Source organism: Taudactylus pleione, unplaced genomic scaffold (genome assembly GCF_031769625.1).
Source record: "Taudactylus pleione unplaced genomic scaffold, aTauple2 ptg000189l, whole genome shotgun sequence".
NCBI lineage: Eukaryota > Metazoa > Chordata > Amphibia > Anura > Myobatrachidae > Taudactylus > Taudactylus pleione.
In genome coordinates this window covers 10345001-10364837 of record NW_028284591.1, presented here as the reverse complement: position 1 = coordinate 10364837, position 19837 = coordinate 10345001, and the positions used below count along the sequence as shown (strand labels likewise).

Sequence of the window (19837 nt, the reverse complement as noted above, 5' to 3'; positions counted from 1 at the left end):
TTCTCTCCTGGTGTAACCCAGGCGCATATACTACTGTTCTCTCCTGGTGTAACCCAGGCGCATATACTACTGTTCTCTAATGGTGTAACCCAGGCGCATATACTACTGCTCTCTCCCGGTGTAACCCAGGCGCATACACTACTGCTCTCTCCCGGTGTAACCCAGGCGCATACACTACTGCTCTCTCCCGGTGTAACCCAGGCGCATACACTACTGCTCTCTCCCGGTGTAACCCAGGCGCATACACTACTGCTCTCTCCCGATGTTACCCCGGGCGCATACACTACTGCTCTCTCCCGGTGTAACCCAGGCGCATGTACTACTGCTCTCTCCCGGTGTAACCCAGGCGCATGTACTACTGCTCTCTCCCGGTGTAACCCAGGCGCATGTTCTACTGCTCTCTCCCGGTGTAACCCAGGCGCATACACTACTGCTCTCTCCCGGTGTAAACCAGGCGCATACACTACTGCTCTCTCCCGATGTAACCCAGGCGCATGTACTACTGCTCTCTCCCGGTGTAAGCCAGGCGCATGTACTACTGCTCTCTCCCGGTGTAACCCAGGCGCATGTACTACTGCTCTCTCCCGGTGTAACCCAGGCGCATGTACTACTGCTCTCTCCCGGTGTAACCCAGGCGCATGTACTACTGCTCTCTCCCGGTGTAACCCAGGCGCATGTACTACTGCTCTCTCCCGGTGTAACCCAGGCGCATGTACTACTGCTCTCTCCCGGTGTAACCCAGGCGCATGTACTACTGCTCTCTCCCGGTGTAACCCAGGCGCATGTACTACTGCTCTCTCCCGGTGTAACCCAGGCGCATGTACTACTGCTCTCTCCCGGTGTAACCCAGGCGCATGTACTACTGCTCTCTCCCGGTGTAACCCAGGCGCATGTACTACTGCTCTCTCCCGGTGTAACCCAGGCGCATGTACTACTGCTCTCTCCCGGTGTAACCCAGGCGCATGTACTACTGCTCTCTCCCGGTGTAACCCAGGCGCATGTACTACTGTTCTCTCCCGGTGTAACCCAGGCGCATGTACTACTGTTCTCTCCCGGTGTAACCCAGGCGCATATACTACTGTTCTCTCCCGGTGTAACCCAGGCGCATATACTACTGTTCTCTAATGGTGTAACCCAGGCGCATATACTACTGCTCTCTCCCGGTGTAACCCAGGCGCATACACTACTGCTCTCTCCCGGTGTAACCCAGGCGCATACACTACTGCTCTCTCCCGGTGTAACCCAGGCGCATACACTACTGCTCTCTCCCGGTGTAACCCAGGCGCATGTTCTACTGCTCTCTCCCGGTGTAACCCAGGCGCATACACTACTGCTCTCTCCCGGTGTAACCCAGGCGCATACACTACTGCTCTCTCCCGGTGTAACCCAGGCGCATGTACTACTGTTCTCTCCCGGTGTAACCCAGGCGCATGTACTACTGCTCTCTCCCGGTGTAACCCAGGCACATATACTACTGTTCTCTCCTGGTGTAACCCAGGCACATATACTACTGCTCTCTCCTGGTGTAACCGGGCTCACGTACTAATGCTCTCTCCTGGTGTAACCCAGGCACATGTACTAATGCTCTCTCCTGGTGTAACCCAGGCACATGTACTAATGCTCTCTCCTGGTGTAACCCAGGCACATGTACTAATGCTCTCTCCTGGTGTAACCCAGGCGCATGTACTAATGCTCTCTCCTGGTGTAACCCAGGCGCATGTACTACTGCTCTCTCCTGGTGTAACCCAGGCACATATACTACTGTTCTCTCCTGGTGTAACCCAGGCACATATACTACTGCTCTCTCCTGGTGTAAACGGGCTCACGTACTAATGCTCTCTCCTGGTGTAACCCAGGCACATGTACTAATGCTCTCTCCTGGTGTAACCCAGGCGCATGTACTACTGCTCTCTCCTGGTGTAACCCAGGCGCATGTACTACTGCTCTCTCCTGGTGTAACCCAGGCACATATACTACTGTTCTCTCCTGGTGTAACCCAGGCACATATACTACTGCTCTCTCCTGGTGTAACCGGGCTCACGTACTAATGCTCTCTCCTGGTGTAACCCAGGCACATGTACTAATGCTCTCTCCTGGTGTAACCCAGGCGCATGTACTACTGTTCTCTCCTGGTGTAACCCAGGCGCATATACTACTGTTGTCTCCTGGTGTAACCCAGGCACATATACCACTGCTCTCTCCTGGTGTAACCCAGGCGCATATACTACTGTTCTCTCCTGGTGTAACCCAGGCGCATGTACTACTGTTCTCCCCTGGTGTAACCGAGGCACATATACTACTGTTCTCTCCTGGTGTAACCCAGGCACATGTACTACTGCTCTCTCCTGGTGTAACCCAGGCCCATGTACCACTGCTCTCTCCTGGTGTAACCCAGGCCCATGTACCACTGCTCCCTCCTGGTGTAACCCAGGCACATATGCAACCATTCAAGAGCTACAGGCATTTTGCCATATGGCCATGTCTGCAAGAAAAATTTGCCCTTTTTTGGTGCAAATAATCATTGACACAAGGAAACAGCAGCCCTGATTTCACATCTATTCCCCAGACTTGTGCAGGAATGAATCCTCTGTAACTAGCCAGTATTTTGTGTGTTTATTCAGAAAGCAACACCCTCCTTGCCCGCATGTGCCTCATTAAGGGTAGTTAAAAAGTCACATTATGTACAGACCACAAAAGTGGAAAAATTAGACCCAAGCGCCGTCATTGTCCAACCGTGCCAACTCTGCCCCATAAACTGGGCCAATAAGTTCAATCAATGACTGGCATGACAACTCCCTGACTTGCCTATAGATGTGGCCATCTGGAAATAGATGCAGTCACTCGATGCTTCAGGTGACCGGTCAGTGTTAGTTGAATAGCTGGAACAACTCCAAAGGAGCCCCCTTCAGTGTGCGGAGGGGAAATTGGGAGCCACAGTGGAGAAGGTTGGGCCCGTCTATCGGAGCGCTCTCTCAGGCTGTGCTTACAATTTCCAGCTGACGTCACTATCAGCACTGGCGTTTTCTAATGTTAATTCATCGGTTGGCTAGTTGTCACGCAATGCCAGGCCCAACACTAAGCTCTGTTGCGGCAACTCACTTGCCCTCCGCCTTCGCCCCCCCAGAGTGAGGCGAGTGGAAATTTAGTTTTTAGAAGAACCTTTTATAAAGCATAATTATCAATTCATTCACCTTCTGTATAAATTAAAGCTCATTCATTTCACCCCACAATATTAATTCTGTGGAGAATGGGCCTGATTCAGAGCCAGACGCTCTGACCAGAGCGCTCGCTCAGAATCAGGGCCCTCCTCCATGAAAATGGAGTGGCCTCCTGGCCGCTTGTATAGCTGTGGGTGACCACCCACAGCATATGCGAGCGGCCAAAAAGATGGTCGCGATGGTCTTGACCATCGCGACCATCGGACTTGTGACGGAGACGCTGCGGTAGGGTCTCCCTGCCACAAGCCCTGGAGTGATTTGGCTCTATCAGAGCCAAAATCACTCCCACTGACATCACTAGTGATGTCAGTGGGGCCGGCTTCAGACGGTAGGCGTTCCCATGGGAACGCCTCCGTCTGGCAGGTACGCCCCCGGCACGCCCACCAAAGGGGGCGTGCTGTCAATCAACATCGACAGCACGCCCCCTTTGGTGCGAGACCCGGAGCGATGGAAAGCCCGTCGCTCCCCGGGTCGCGCGCATGCGCAGTGGGGAACATCGACCCGCTTGCGAGCGTACTGCTGCTCGCGAGCGGGTCTGAATGACCCCCAATGTTTGTTATATTGGCAACATGAACTAATAAACAGAAATAATAAACAGACGTCACATTTTGTGATTACCGTCTTGTTATATTTATCTATTCATTTTTAAAAAAAAAAATGTTAAAGTGTAAAATATGAACGAGACCACTGGGTATATATTTATTAAGTGGGGGCTTACAAAAGCCGCTGCTTCTTGGCATGTTTAAGCAAAACATTCTAAAATTTCCAGCGTTATGCGAGATGAGTTAAGACCAGAACGATCTGCTACTGCACAGGTTCTCAAACTCAGTCCTCAGGACCCCCCCAAACAGAGCATGTTTCCAGGTCTCCTCACAGAATCGCAAGTGAAATAATTAGCTCCACCTGTGGCGCTTTTAAAATGTGTCCGTGAGTAATGACTACACCTGTGCACCTGCTGTGTGACCTGGGAAACGTGACCTGTGTGGGGGTCCTGAGGACCGAGTTTGGGGCTGGTTTGGAAGAGGTTAACGAACATTTAAATAGGAAAGTTGGCGAGCGGGTGAGACTTCATTTATAGCGGTTTACTCATAGAGTTCTGCCTGCTACAGCAAATAATTATCCATGTTCCAGGGACGCTCGTCTGTACGAGCCATAGAGGGGCTATCATCAGTAGCTGGGCAATACAGCCGGAATACGGGCTGCTTTAGACAAACGCAGATTACATTTTAGCGCCTGACAATAAGATTAGCGTTCACAATAAAAATTATTTATAAACTGGCAGCTATCATTGCGTGGGGGGAAATTTAGCACGCGTGCTCGCTCTAATTTATTATATATATATATATATATATATATATATATATTTTAAATATATAACATATACACACACACACTTATGAATGTTACAAGCGGCTTATTCATATTGTACAACATTATATATAAAGGTTGGTTGCCAGCTTAATTCTTTGGATGCCTCTCCGGTTGGCTCACACATTCCTGAGTCCTGAGCTTGTGGATATACAGAGTTTAGTAAGGAGACGGGAGGATACTTCCTCCCAGCATTTCCCTTCTGATGTGCTCAGAGCAGCATGACTTGTTCTTCATAGGGATAACATACATTGTATTTAGCATCAGTTACAGGGAAGATAATGGGCATGATTCAGAGCCGGACGCAATTAGCGCTCGCTCGTCAAGAAAATAGGGGTGGCTATTCAAATCAACCGTTCGCTCTTTGCGGTCTGTTCACGCCTCTAGGTCTGAACGAGCGAACCAAACTTGCGGTCGTTTTTTGAAAAAATACGCCCCCTGGCCACTCGCATCCTATGTCATGTCCGCTATTTATTAGATTAATCGAGTACATCGAGCAGCATATGAGCTGCTCGCTATTCTTGGGGTTGGTTTTTCCTACCACAATGCGAGCAGTTCTGGCTATAAAACAACCCAGTGACGTGGTAAATGACGCTGCTGTTTTAATTATGCACTCCCATAAAACGCCCGTTTTGACCTTTAAGCACGCCTGCGTTCGGATCTCCACTCCCCGTTTTCAAGCACCTTCCCCTGTTACCACCCACATACGCCTCCTCTTGTCACTCAAATTATCAGGCATTCGCTATTTTGCGAGCACATGAATTTCGACCGCACTGACTGGTTGCGCATGCGTATAACAATCCTTACGCACGCGCAGTTGGGCAAACATCGCTCGGAGCCAACGAGCGCCCGCTTACGAGCGGCTCTGAATCAGGCCCAATGGAGGAAAGGTATAATGTATATAAATAAAGGCCAGAATGAGGATTGTATATTATACTCCTTTTCACACCAAACTTTTAACCCAGGGTTATTGCTGGGGCAACTCGGGTCCAGGTTTGATGTGAAAGGGTCAACCATGATACCCAGGAGACTGACCCTGGTAGCAAGCAGGGTCGAACACGCCAACGACCCAGGTCACGCTAAAAGCACCAGACAAGCCGGTCAGCAGCACTTAGAGATGATGTCATCTCTAAGCGCCAACAGATCACAAAGGTGCGGTCTGAAAAGGGGACAGCCTGTCAGTAACCTGGGTCTAGTCTGCATTGTGACCACTGTTTCAGCAGCTGTGACACGTCTTCAAACCATGTTCAATAACCCAGGTTGGACCCAGGATTTTGGTATGAAAGGGTATTATACAGAGATGCAGCAGTTTGATAGGAGCCTCACACCACTGATCTGTGCTGCTGGGGAACTGGCTCCTATCATTACTGTCTGTCACATGCAGCCCTGTCCTCTCTAACACACCACCCATCTCCTGATATACTCTGTGCTGCTGGGGACCCTGCTCCTCCCACTATATAACTCTCAGCCTGTGACTTCCTGCTGTCCCCATTCCCCCTCACATTATGTCACTGCCCCTGTCACATGCAGCCCTGTCCTCTCTAACATACCACCCATCTCCTGATATACTCTGTGCTGCTGGGGACCCTGCTCCTCCCACTATATAACTCTCAGTCTGTGGCTTCCTGCTGCCTCCATTCCCCCCATCACATCATGTCACTGCCCCTGTCACATGCAGCCCTGTCCTCACTAACACACCACTCATCTCCTGATATACTCTGTGCTGCTGGGGACTCTGGGAACCTCTAATATAGTGGAAGGAGCAAACACAGTCCTCAAGGCTCCCCAACAGTTAAGGTGTTATATAGTTGAGCACAGATGACTTAATTAGTACCTCAATTTGATTTAACCACCAATGCTCAACCAGGGATATCTCTAAAACCTGAACTGTTGGGGAGCCTTGAGGACCACATTTGGGAACCTCTGCTTTATATAACACGCAGTCTGTGACTTCCTACTGTGTGACCTGCTGCCTCCATTCTCCTCCTCACATCACTTCAAATATAGGGACAAAACAGACAAAGACTGAACATACAAAGTTGCTGATCCTAGCTAAATATATATAGGTATAAAACACATTTAATGTAAGAAAAAAAAAAAAAGATAAGTATATAAAACATAAGTGCTGGGTAGCATCCTGCACTGTATTTATAGTCTTCATTCTAGCACCCTGCACCTGTCACACCCCATGCAGTTCCTCTTTCCTGCGGGGGGTGTCACTCTCTGCTCTGGTGCTTCTAGTACACTCAGCTAATGTAACAAACTGCTGAGATACTAACCAGAGTGTGCTAGAAGCACCAGAGCAGAGAGCGACACCCCAGGCAGGAAAGTGGAACTGCACGGGTTGTGACAGGTGCAGGGTGCCAGAATGAACACTATATTATAACATGAAAGATTAACGTTCCGGCGTGGGGCTGGCTGTTCAGACTGACCCACTTGACTTTTATGAACTAGCATCGGATGATTAGGAAATACGGCAAACATTTAACATGTCTGATTTATTAAATTTAAGGGAGGGGGGGAGTGTATTTTACTGAGGTGAGATATTTTGCTTGGATAAGTATTCACCATATACTGCCTAACATTACAATTACATGCTTACCAGTGTAAAAAGCACCACATTGGCTAAAGGGACCTATCCATTAGCAGATGTATTTCTGAGCAATGAGACACAAAAGATAGCTATTGAAAATTCCGGTGGCTGTGCTGAAAGATATCGGTCATGTACATGACAGATTTTGGCGAACGATGAACGATATCGCATGACATCATTCAGGGAGTGGATTTTTTTTTTTCTCGCTGTAGCTGCTGCTAATATCTTTCGTCGCATATAAACTGCCAGATATTTCTAATATCATACAGCTATATGCGATAACTGACCAACATGTTGGAGAGATGAAAGATTCAATTTATCGGCCGCGGGAATGCGCATCTGTCATCGTTCAGGGCCTATCCATAGCAGATAAATTGAACGATATATCGTTCTATCGTTCAATTTATCTGCTAACGGCTTAAGACTTAAGGGGGGCGACTCAATTGTTCTGTGGGGCGCCTAGACATAATGAACGCTCCTCAGAGAATTAAATTGTGCCTCGTATGCGCACCTAGAAGCTTTGCGCAGCTAAATCAGTCTAAACTTCCGTTTTGGCGCCCAAATTGCCGACTTATCTCACATTTCTGCTCCCACGACTAATCGAGCATGAACAGAGAAACAATTGAATTGTTCTGTTAGGCACCCAAAATAAATAGCTGCAAACAATTGAGTCGCCCCCAAGGAGCCTATAAAAACTCTCAGGGGCTAATTGTAACCATTATTGACCACACACAAACTATGTGGGATTGTGACCACTTTGCAGAGCACACACCCCCTTCAGGAAAACCTACATTGGCGCCAGCCTCTTCCGCGCTGTACGTGGCCGACAGACAGGACCATTTGAGATTCTGTCAAATTAAAGAAACTTTTACACATACACCATTAGCTGCTCTTTTACATACTGTAAGGCAACTTCTATGTTAGGGCTCGTGTTCCCTGTCAGCGTATTAGTGGCATACACCATTAGCTGAAGGCAACTTATATGTTAGGGCTCGTGTTCCCTGTCAGCGTATTAGTGGCATACACCATTAGCTGAAGGCAACTTCTATGTTAGGGCTCGTGTTCCCTGTCAGCGTATTAGTGGCATACACCATTAGCTGAAGGCAACTTCTATGTTAGGGCTCGTGTTCCCTGTCAGCGTATTAGTGGCATACACCATTAGCTGAAGGCAACTTATATGTTAGGGCTCGTGTTCCCTATCAGCGTATTAGTGGCATACACCAGTAGCTGAAGGCAACTTCTATGTTAGGGCTCGTGTTCCTTGTCAGTGTATTAGTGGCATACACCATTAGCCGAAGGCAACTTACGGTATATGTTAGGGCTCGTGTTCCCTGTCAGTGTATTATTGGCATACACCATTAGCTGAAGGCAACTTCTATGTTAGGGCTCGTGTTCCTGGTCAGTGTATTAGTGGCATACACCATTAGCTGAAGGCAACTTATATGTTAGGGCTCGTGTTCCCTGTCAGCATAGTAGTAGTAGCATTAGCAACTTATATTTTAGGGCTCGTGTTCCTGGTCAGTGTATTAGTGGCATACACCATTAGCTGAAGGCAACTTCTATGTTAGGGCTCGTGTTCCTGGTCAGTGTATTAGTGGCATACACCATTAGCTGAAGGCAACTTATATGTTAGGGCTCGTGTTCCCTGTCAGCATAGTAGTAGTAGCATTAGCAACTTATATTTTAGGGCTCGTGTTCCTGGTCAGTGTATTAGTGGCATACACCATTAGCTGAAGGCAACTTCTATGTTAGGGCTCGTGTTCCTGGTCAGTGTATTAGTGGCATACACCATTAGCTGAAGGCAACTTCTATGTTAGGGCTCGTGTTCCTTGACAGCATATTAGTGGCATACACCATTAGCTGAAGGCAACTTATATGTTAGGGCTCGTGTTCCTTGTCAGCGTATTAGCGGCAGACTGTTCCTATTGGTAGGGGTTATTCCTAGATAAAACAAAATAAAGTGAGACAAAAGCACTAAATATATTTAATGGATATTCCAGTGACTCACATCTTCGTAATATAATAATTTAAGTGCACAGCTAACAATGCATTTAGGAGCGGCCAAGAAAAAGAAAGAAAATACAAGTCTCATGTACACTCATTGGAGAGAAGGAACAAATCCTCATTGCGATAGTGCTGTAAATAATACATCGGGAGGGTTTACAACAGAACAGGAGGCTATAAAAATAATGGCTTCCTTCTGACAGATTTAAAAACTGCAGTCCATATATATTATATATCTATCTGGCTGGGACAATGGCTGCTTTTCTGGAGAATAAAGAGGTCCGCTCCCAGCTGTTCTCCGGGCACAGGTAAGACCCTAGATTCCTGCTAGAGGAAGGCCGGGCCCTTGGGTGGCTTGTCGTCCCGCCGGCTTCACTTTTCCTGGTAGTGTAAGGAGAACAGCAGACTCGGAATAGTCATTAACAACGAAGTAATAGCAGATTATAGCCATCTACTGTCTCATAAAATGACATTTATAGGTGCAATTAGTGGCCAATTGGGTGCAGGGCTAGACTAGGTTCACCCAAAGCTTATTCAGTAAAGGCGGAATGTGACAAGAATCCAAAACAGTTATTTTACACCCCTGTAAGTTCAGACAGACGTATAATTTCGGAGCTAAATGACATAACTGAAGTGTTTATATAGACATCTGTCTGCATCATGCAGTTTAAAAGAGGTCTATGTGCAGCTTCCTACACCCGCCCCGTAAATAGCATGGGGGATCCAAAGCCCCCCCCCCCCCCCCCAACGCCTCGGGTCAGATGACACATACACCTGCAACTCCGTTCCCATGATCCTTCAGGTTCTCTGCGTCATACCGAACCGTGCACAGGCCCACTGGTATTCCAGTACCCTCCCATCCTGAGCCACTGTGATGGGCACAGTGGGCGGAATTCAAATGTTTTCGCGGCACGTATCTACCGTTTAAAGTGACGGGAGATCGCGGGCCGCTATTCAATTGTTCCAGCTTTTCGCGTTGATCGCGCCCAAAGTGGTAGTGCTTAGCCACGGAAAAGGGCTAACCCCGACCAAAGTGCTGGGCGCGATCGCGAAAAGTGCCGTTTGGGCGCCCAAACAGGTCACTTTTCGACAATTTCAACCTCTGGGGCTGCGAGCTGAAATGGGGGGTTGGCAGCTGAACGCGCCCAACAGGACCAAGAATTGAACAGCTCTGTCGGGCCCGATGGGGGCTGTAAACAATTGAATTCCGCCCATGTGTTCCTGCAATTCTACCACTTGAGAGCTACAGGGGATATAAACGATTTTTTCGAATAGAGGTCTCCTTTATCATGAATAAAGTCACAAGCGGGTGCTGCCCTTGGCTATGTGGCATTATTCTGTAACGTGGATGGGCAGTACAAATAGCCTGTAAGAGCCCTTTTGGTTGGCAGTCTCCTAGTGACATTCGGGATATGTTTTGTTACTGTTACATAGGAACATTAGAATGTATATTCTACTTTTAGCAGTCAGATTAAAGACTGGACAGTGCATTTGGCCTGCATACATAGAGATTGTGCTTTGCATCAGGAAAAGTAAAAGCGTCTTTCGTGCTTCTTGTGTTATCATCAACGAGCTTATAAGAACTCCAATAGCTGCTGACCCCCCGGGAACAAACCAGGAATCAGGTGAGAGATTTCACTGTGTGTAACCATGGAGAAATACGTCCCAGGGGGGGATACAGCAATTTACCATGTGGATGCAAAATGGTTGAGACAGCAAACCATCATCAGTTCATTTGCAAACTCCCTGATACATGAACTCACTACCAGCCTATCAATGGATTTGTAGTAAGCAAAAATACAGCTTCCCGCGCCAGACTTTACAATAGAAACACCTCGTGCTCGCAGACGGGAGATGCGAGCCGCTACCTGATTCAATTGGGACGACTGAACCAAAATAATATCTGCAAATTTCTATAAAAAAAAAACAAAAAAAAACAAACACTGCATATCGCCATAGGCCTTTCATAATATTAACAGCTACAGCCGGGCTTATATATACAGCAAAACAGGTTATTTCTGTGGATGAACCTTAATATAAACTCTCTAGCACATTGCAATAGGCATGAACAGAAAACCAAGCACCGTGCAGTAATAGGTTAGGGTATTAGCTACTTCTGCCTGAAATGGGTACCGCAGACGGCTTTCCATGCTGCATTTATCACATTTATGCCAGGGATATATTTTTACCTGGGATCTCGGCTGTGATTGTCTTACTGCTCCCTGATACCTCCTCATCATCGTCTGAGGAGCTTGTACTGGAGTCGCAGGTAAGATCGCTGTCACTGGTACTACTGTCCTGCAGCAAGTTGTACTTCTTGCGCGCGGCCGCCTCTCTCTTCTGCCGTAAGAGCCTAATTCGCTCTTTGTGCTTTTGGCTTCTGTGACCTTTGATCTTGGTGACTCTCCCGTTCTGCTTGTCGCTGGACTGACGGTTTTTCTTGGCAGCCATAGTGGATGTTTCGCTCTCTGACCGGGATCTCCGGGACTTGCGAGCTACGGCGGCTCCTTGCCCGGCGGCGTCGCAGCCTTCGGTTATTGCTTCTGTGCGCCGCGGCTCGTTCTCTTCTGCGGAAGACAGTGTGTCGGAGTCGGCCAAGTGTCCGCTGGAAGAAGGAGAAAGCATGCAGTGGTTGGAAGAGTCGCTCTCGTACACCCGGCCAGTGGTGGGCTTGTCGCTTTCGGTGGACGCTAGCTGGGACTCCGAAGAGTCCCTCCTCAGTTCCATCAGCAGGCAAGGCATCGAGGACAGCCCGGAAGAGTCCGGGACGTCTTGCGCGCCATCTTGCAGGGATGGCGGCTGAACGTCTAGCGCCCCGTCTTCAGCCTGAGTGTCCGCTTTCTGTTGGGCGACATGAGGAGGCACTTCCGAGTCGAGAAGCTGTTCGTCCTTGCCAACCGCCTCCATCTTCATGTCAAGTGTGCAGTTCCCAACTGGCTTTCAGATCATGGAGCACCAGCTGGAAGACTTCCGGTCACAATGCTAAATTGCAGCAAATACTGGCATGTACTGGAGAAAGGGGAAATAAAACAGAACAAAAAATAGACTTCAGTCAAACATTTTATAATAGGAGCAAAGGAATAAAAACTTTAAAAAGTGACGGAGGGAGCAACATTTGTTAAGGAAGAACAATTTGTTTCCAAAATCTGGTAAAACAGAGGGAGGGGGGAGAGGAGAGATTATTATTTTTTTACTGAGAAGTGGAAGAGATTCTCTAAACCAGGGATGGGGGAACCACCTGCACGGAGGCCGAATAAGGCCCTCGGAACCATTTGGTCTGGCCCTCTGAGATTTTTTTCTGCTAGGCTCATCTGGCTAGCAGGGGGCCTATAATGGCACCCTGCAGCCAGAATCTATGCAGCAGTGCCACCTGGAGCATCCTTAGGATGCTACAGACGGTCACACCGCTGCCCTTACAGCTCCCTGGAGTATCCACAGGATGCTCCGTGCATTGCTGTAATCACCGGGGATTGTGGCCACGCTCCCGTGTGACTTCAGGCGGAGGGGACGTGGCATGCACCAGGCCCTCGAATAACATTATGTATATATCTATCAAAATGGCCCTCAGCAGAAGAAAAGGTTCCCCACCCCTGCTGTAGACCTTGGTCCAGGTTTTAAGGTTAGCCATACTTGAGCACAGGTGATTAGGTAATTGTTACCTCCGTTTTGTTGATATTAGCATCTCTGCCTTAGCATAGATATCCTTAAAATCTGGACTGTCAGTGTGCCTTGAACACAGAGGTTGGGAAAAACTGCTCTAGACCACAGGTTCTTAAAGATGGCCACACACTAGACCAACTTTCATCCAACTAGTTGATTGGTTGGAATGAAAATCTGGAGTAACTGATGATCAGCAATTTGCTCCTAAATGCCAGAAAACAGATGAAAATGGTCAGTCAGACAAGTTTGTTAAATGTTTGATATAAACAATTTGTTCAAACGACAGTTTTTAGTCCATTTTCCGGTGTTTGGGAGCAAATTGCTGATTGTCATTTGCTTTCATACCTTACCAGATTTTCATTCCAACCAATCAACAAGTTGGCTGGTTGGATGTAAGTTGGTCTAGTGTGTGGTCAGCTTCATTCCTCAAGACCCCAAACAGGGCATGTGTTCCAGGTATCCTCACAGAATCACAAGTGAAACAATGATCTCCACCAGTGGATCTTGTAAAATATGTCAATGAGTAATGATAACACCTGTGCACCTGCTGGGTGACCTGCAAAACATGAACAGTGTGCGGTCCTGAGGACAGAGTTTGAGAACCACTACTCTAGACGCCTGAGAATAGATTAAGCCGATCAGGGGTAAAAATAATTCACTGGGCGGAATTCAATTGATTTCGCAGCCCGCATCTCCCGTCTAAAGTGACAGGAGATCGCGGGCCGCTATTCAATTGTGCCAGCTTTTCACGCTGATCGCACCCAAAGTGGTTGGGTTTAGCCGCGTAAATCGGCTAACCCCGACCAAAGTGCTGGGCGCGATCACGAAAAATGATGTTTGGGCGCCCAAACATGTCACTTTTCGCACATTTCAGCTCTCATCCCCCAGGGGCTGAGAGCTGAAATGTAGCGCTTGGCAGCTGAACGCGCCCAACAGGAGCAAGCATAGAATAGCTCCGTCGGGCGCGATAGGGGATGAAAAGGAATTGAATTCCGCCCACTCTTGTATTAAGGTGGGATGAGGACCTTTTTTATCAAAAAAATAAAAAAAAAAACTGTACTGAGACCCCAGCTTTCTGCTTTAAGGTCAAATACAGGTTTTGTGGGTAAGACTGTTGTGAAGTTCAATTTACTGCATCCATTCAGCCCATCTCCTGAAAGGAACCACATAACAATTCTGCAGTACAAAGTTACCCTTTAGACTCAGGAGCTGGTCACGGTCACAGACGATTCTATCAGGCCACGAAACGGAACAGTCACAGAATGCAGGAAACTGGCGACACTCCTGTGTGGTAACACAGGGAGTAAGCCGTCGTCTGACACCATCAGCCCCAATAACTGCACTGTGTACATCACACTGCACACGCCGATGTGCACAGATCTATAATCCCCGAGGGGAAATGAGTCAGAAGGTGACAGATGTGGGTTCTGCTCTCACAGTAAGGGAGCAGAAATGCAACGACAGGTTGAGTCATACCAAATACTGGGCACTACAAGAAAACCGCCAGCTATGTAAAGAACACGCCAGTTTAAGATTATGGCATATGCATTCGATAGGATAGAACATGCACTGTAAGGACAGACGTTTGCAGGACTCATGGGAATATATTTGTCAAGTCATGCTGCATCCAGAACCTCCACTTAAAAGGAAATGAGATTTTGGATTACCGGTACAAGCCATATTCTGATTAAAGCATCAATGACCCCAGAAAAAAAATACAAACACACTGCAGATTGCAGAAACAACATAAAATGCAAATTGAAGCCAGTTCAAGCCAGGACAAGGTCATAAACCAGACATGACACCGATCACAGAACAGGATATATTCACCTGCCAGCATGCTAGCTGCTTCCGGGTAAAACAGTGAAAACCAGGCCTTTCCACCGCCTGCTCCCCCCCCCCCCCCCCCCGTCAATCACTGCCGTAGCTGCTGAACCCCTACCCCTGGCCAGACTAGGTAAAGCACTAGCAACGGGTGCAGGGTCCTAGCAACTTTAACACTATGGTCTGTAATGAAAGGTTGTGCTGTAAAATTAGATATCTGTTCTCAACCAAGGACATCTCAAAAACCTGAACTGTTGGGGTGCCTTGAGGATCACATTTGGGAACTTCCGTCATATGCTTAGCGTTCCAGCTAGGCTGTTTTAGCAGGGTGAAGCACCCCTGTCCTCACAGGCTGCGGGTGCAGTCTTCACCCGCGGGACGCAGTGTCCCGCGGGTGGAGAAATGTGCGGTGACCCGGTCACCGCCGGAGAATAGACGCCGGGCGCATGCGCCCGGCATCTGTTCTACCTGTCAGGAGCGCTTGGGGGCTGCCCGGCATGTCTGTAAGTGCCGGGCATGCCCCCAAGTATGATGAAAAAGGGGACGCGGTTTATAGACACGCCCCCTTTTATGGCCGCGCCCCCTTTTCGCCCGTGCGCACGAAGTTGCCCTCTCTAGCTCCGGCACCCTGCCTGCCGCCGGAGCTAGAGTGAACACTAGGTGCTGTGGGGTAGCTTATGAATTAGCCAGCAACCAGAACACAGACTTGCTAGAAGCCTTGGAACCTGATCCAGACCCGCTCGCTAGGATGCGTTCAGACATAGCCTGCCGATGTATGCAATCTGCGCATAAGTCGCAGTGCGTGAACCAGTCCATGCCATCGCCCCGCTAGAATGAGTAACAGGTTGCGCAGTTTGTAGGTGCTGACAGGCGGTGGTCGATGGAAGGGGGGGGGGGCTGGTGGTGCGAACACAGCGGCACTCGCAAGTGCTGGCGATAGGGTATGGTCAACCACAAGTGCTACGTATGGGTCCGATGTTACCGATTGTTTAATACACTTCCTGGATAGGACGTCTGTTGCTAAGGGAAAGTGGGCGTCTTGTGACAGGCTGGTGGGCGTCTAAAGACATACCGCGATCGCCACGGCAAGACATGGTGGGCGTGCTATTGTCTGCGAGCGGCTCTGAATCCGGCCCTGTGTCCCGTAACATCAACAGTAACAGTTTTTTTGGGGACATACTGACACCTTGATTACTGGAAATTCTAATCACAAGCTACTGCAATTCACAATTGAATGACACGCTCCAAAGTAATGTAATTACATAGTAACAGTGAGCTGTTAATAACATAAATCAGGTGCCACTTTGAAGTTGTGCGAGAAGTCTCCTTCTATGGCTGCGTATGGTATAATTATACACAATGGAACCACCTGCAGGTATTTATACCTGTATTGCTATACACAGCGCTCTAAGCTAGTGAGAAGTCACAGCGGGAATGCCTAGGCACGAAATCCTCAGCCTGAAATGGAACACAGTTGGGGCGGCATCAAATACCAGTTTATAATGACAGCATGGCCGCTCAGTGACAGTATAGGAAGCATCACAAGTCTATTGACAATGCTACTTAACACCAAGTGGTAAGCGTGACTTGCACAGTCCTCATGCGACAACCAGATCCGCCTTCAGCTCACTCACCTGCCCGATGTCAGCCGTGACCAGCTAAAATCGGACAGGTTTTAAGAGGGATTTTAAAATGGACACGAGGACGTGCGCGGGGTGTTACGTCTCTCTCCCCTTCTCGGGAGGGGGGGGGGGAATCTTTTTTTTGTCAGACAAAAAGAAGAATTGAGCCGTAGTAAAGTGAATATCAAGTGGCAAATCGGGAGCACGTCCGTGAACAAAACGCTGGTGTAACAGCCACTTAGGAATCCCTGGCACCACAGGGAGAATCAGCCTGATCTTGGCACATGCATGACGAGAGCGAGAGCTCAATGTGCCATAAAACTGCCGTACACTGCCAGAGCTGGGACACTGCGGGTAATACAAGCAGGATGCCCTCTCCTATTGGCAGCTGCTATAACAGGATACTGCATTCAGGCCTCTGTGGGAACGTGAGAAGAGACATAAGGTTACATGAAATAAATACACCCCCGGATACAGACACTTCACAGCCAGGGGGGACACTAAAGCTGCCCGCTGGGAGGCATGCTGGAGTAGGGTGTATTTCCTTTATAAAACATTAACGCCGAGACTTTCATTGCAGCCATAGCACAAGGTGAAGCAGGACCCTTTCAATTAGCTAATCTGCCTGGTTTCGGATTTTCAGAACGGATACCTCCTGTTGCATGTGATCTTAAGCTGAGGCCAAAATGTCTACAAACGTGGTAAATGCTATTTACAGCTGCGTGAAACCAGCTACCTGCAGACTGTCCGCGACCGCGCACACAGTAATACAACAGGACAAGACGCTGAATTCAGGAGCCAGTCAGACAAATCTACGTACTACAGAGGATAAGAGTAATATCGCAAAGCTTGACGTTTGGTTTAATAAGCAGTGAACTATATCATAATAAATGGACATACAAATCACAGACAGGCAGACTTCAAGTAACGTTCAAGTTCCAGCCAAAGTGTTCTAGTGAACTAGGGGCCTGATTCAGACCCGGTCGCAAACGCTGAGCGCTCGCAACCGGGTCGATGGTGGCCCACGGCGCATGCGCGAGACACGGCTAGCGAGGGGCAATCCGTCGCTCCGGGTCTCGTACGAAAGGGGGCGAGCTGTCGATGTTGAGTGAGGCGGGCCGGGGGGGTGGCTGCCCAAACGGAGGCGTTCCCGAGGGATGTCAGTGGAGAGCTTCCGGCTCTGTCGGCTCTGCCGCAAGCTCTCTGGGGCTTGCGATGAACGAGACCCTACCACAAGGGTCTCGTCGCAAGCCCGATGGTCTTGACCATCATCATGGCCGCTCGCTATAGCTGTGGGTGGTCACCCACAGCTATGCGAGCGGCCAACAGGTTGCTCCAAAAAAAAAAAAAAAAAAAAGCCTGGCCCTGATTCAGAGCGAGCGCTCTGAATCAGGCCTTTGGTGGTCTGGTAAAATGTGCCCCAAATGTCAGAATTAATCACTGCACCTTCCCAGCTTTTGTGCCAGAGGTTCCCTAACTCGGTCATCAAGGCACCCTAACAGTCCAGGTTTTAAGGATATCCATGCTTGACCACAGGTGACTTAATTAGTACCTCAGACAATTTGATTTAACCACCTGTACTCAACCATGGATCTCTCTAAAACCTGAGATGTTGGGGGTGCCTTGAAGACCACGTTCAGGAACCCCCCATCATATGCTGTGGGGTAGCTTATGAATTAGCCAGCAACCAGAACGCAGACTTGTTAGAGGCCTTACAACTGCTTCCCATAACATCAGCAGTAATCATTTTTTGGACACACACTGACACCCCGATTACTGGAAATTATCCAGCCCTCCTGTAGGCTGTGCCTCCGGCAATGTAATGCACACAGAGCATCACTTCACTGCGAGTCTTCCATCTTTTTTCTAGCAACTTCCCTGTGAGTGACTGCGGCTTTTATACCTATAGATCTTCTCCGACACGCACATCAAAGGGGCAAAAAGAAAAATGTGAAGACTGTCAGGAATCCATTAAATGCAGCGCATATCCGGGTTGCTGAAACTATACCCCACAGGTTGCAGAATATTCAATGTACGAGATCGATCAGTGTCCATCCGCTATTCAGTAGAGGCTCACTTCCAGCACCTGAGGAAATGTCATTTCTCTCACTATAAGCCGTTTGAGGCACAGGACCTCTGACGTCTGAGCTAGCCGCTACTAACAGGTGATTGGTCACAGCAGGAAGTTCATTGACTCATCATAACCATCCTCATTCCTGATATTTACATTCCTGAAACAACTTCATCTCAAAATTCCTCAGTCCTCCGATAACATTCCATACTTACATGTTTTGTCTCTTTTCCATGGTGAACCTATGACTATCTACAGGCCTACCTACACTCCAAGCGCAGGAACACCCCCCAGCAGGTACCACCGACACATCACGGCATTTAATAAAAATTACATCTGTCCCACATTCATGAGTCAAATTAGGATTGTGTGTCTTCCATGTGGGAAGGAGAAACCTCATTGCTATTTAGCAGTGCAGAATCATTACGTGACCACTTAAGTGCATTCAATCCGTGCACAATAGGGCAAAATACTGTTTGCCTCATAAATGAACTGAAACAGGGAAGATGGCGTTACTCATTGGGACGAAGATGCATTCCGGTGCTTAGTACATTTGGGGTGTACGGTAGAACACCTGGAAAATTCATTTTCAGGGGTTTTACCACATTTTGCCCTTTGTACTATTACTCTCCGGGGGTGGGATGTACTAGAGGACAGGAGTGGACAGGTCTGCCCAGGTCTCACCTATCCAGTAGCAATGTACGTCACCTACAGTTACAATGAACACCCCCAGGTGTACACAGAGGACCATGAGGAACCACAACACTGAACTGGTTTTATTCTGATTAGTAACTTTGTTTCACATTTTTGTTTTCCTCATTTCTCAGAAGGAAACTGCCGGGGAGGGGAGGTGCCGTCTGTGAAAGGATATGTATGAAGACAACACCTATGTCATACAGGAGGGACAGACAAGGAGAACTGCTCAGGCATTAACACTAATATTATGAATACTGTTAATTGCTTGTCTCGTAATCATCTGCATCAGCAACAGGTCCAGCCTGTGTGTACAGCTATCATATGTATTCTGCATAGGGGAATGGATCAGTCTAGGGGTAGGCAACGTTGCACTCCAGCTGCTTGTAGAACTACACATCCCAGCATGACCTGCTACGGCTTTGCTGCATGCTAAAATGGTGGCAGGGCGTGCTGTGACGTGTACTTCCAGAGCAGGAGCAGTGTCGCAAGTTGCCTTGTATATACCAAACACACAGAACATTACTACAAGGGTAATTCAATTAGAAGCCGTGTAGGGGCAAACGGCAAGGTGCAGATGTGACGGCATTTGATCACCATTAACGGCGCCCTACATTGCGCATTTCATCTTGCAGCTCCATAGGTGCGTAGCAAAGTGTACAATGAAAGCTTACCATATGTATGGGATTTATGTGCAAGTATATAGTATATATGGCTCGGTATATAGTATATCAGGTATATGCAGGCTGGTCCTGTAGATTATATCACTGGCTCAGTATATATC

The 19837-nt window shown here is 48.3% G+C and overlaps 1 protein-coding gene across 3 annotated transcripts in view; it reads right to left on the bottom strand.

The window, feature by feature from the left end:
- The window catches only part of ARK2N (arkadia (RNF111) N-terminal like PKA signaling regulator 2N), a 70435-nt gene that overhangs the window by 43972 nt on the left and 6626 nt on the right, over nucleotides 1–19837 (bottom strand). For all 3 annotated transcript variants that reach the window (XM_088476503.1, XM_088476502.1, XM_088476504.1), the window contains exon 2: nucleotides 11373–12192. In XM_088476503.1, the coding sequence (XP_088332629.1) occupies nucleotides 11373–12096 (724 nt within the window). In that variant the 5' untranslated portion in view covers nucleotides 12097–12192. The remainder of the gene's footprint in view (nucleotides 1–11372; nucleotides 12193–19837) is intronic.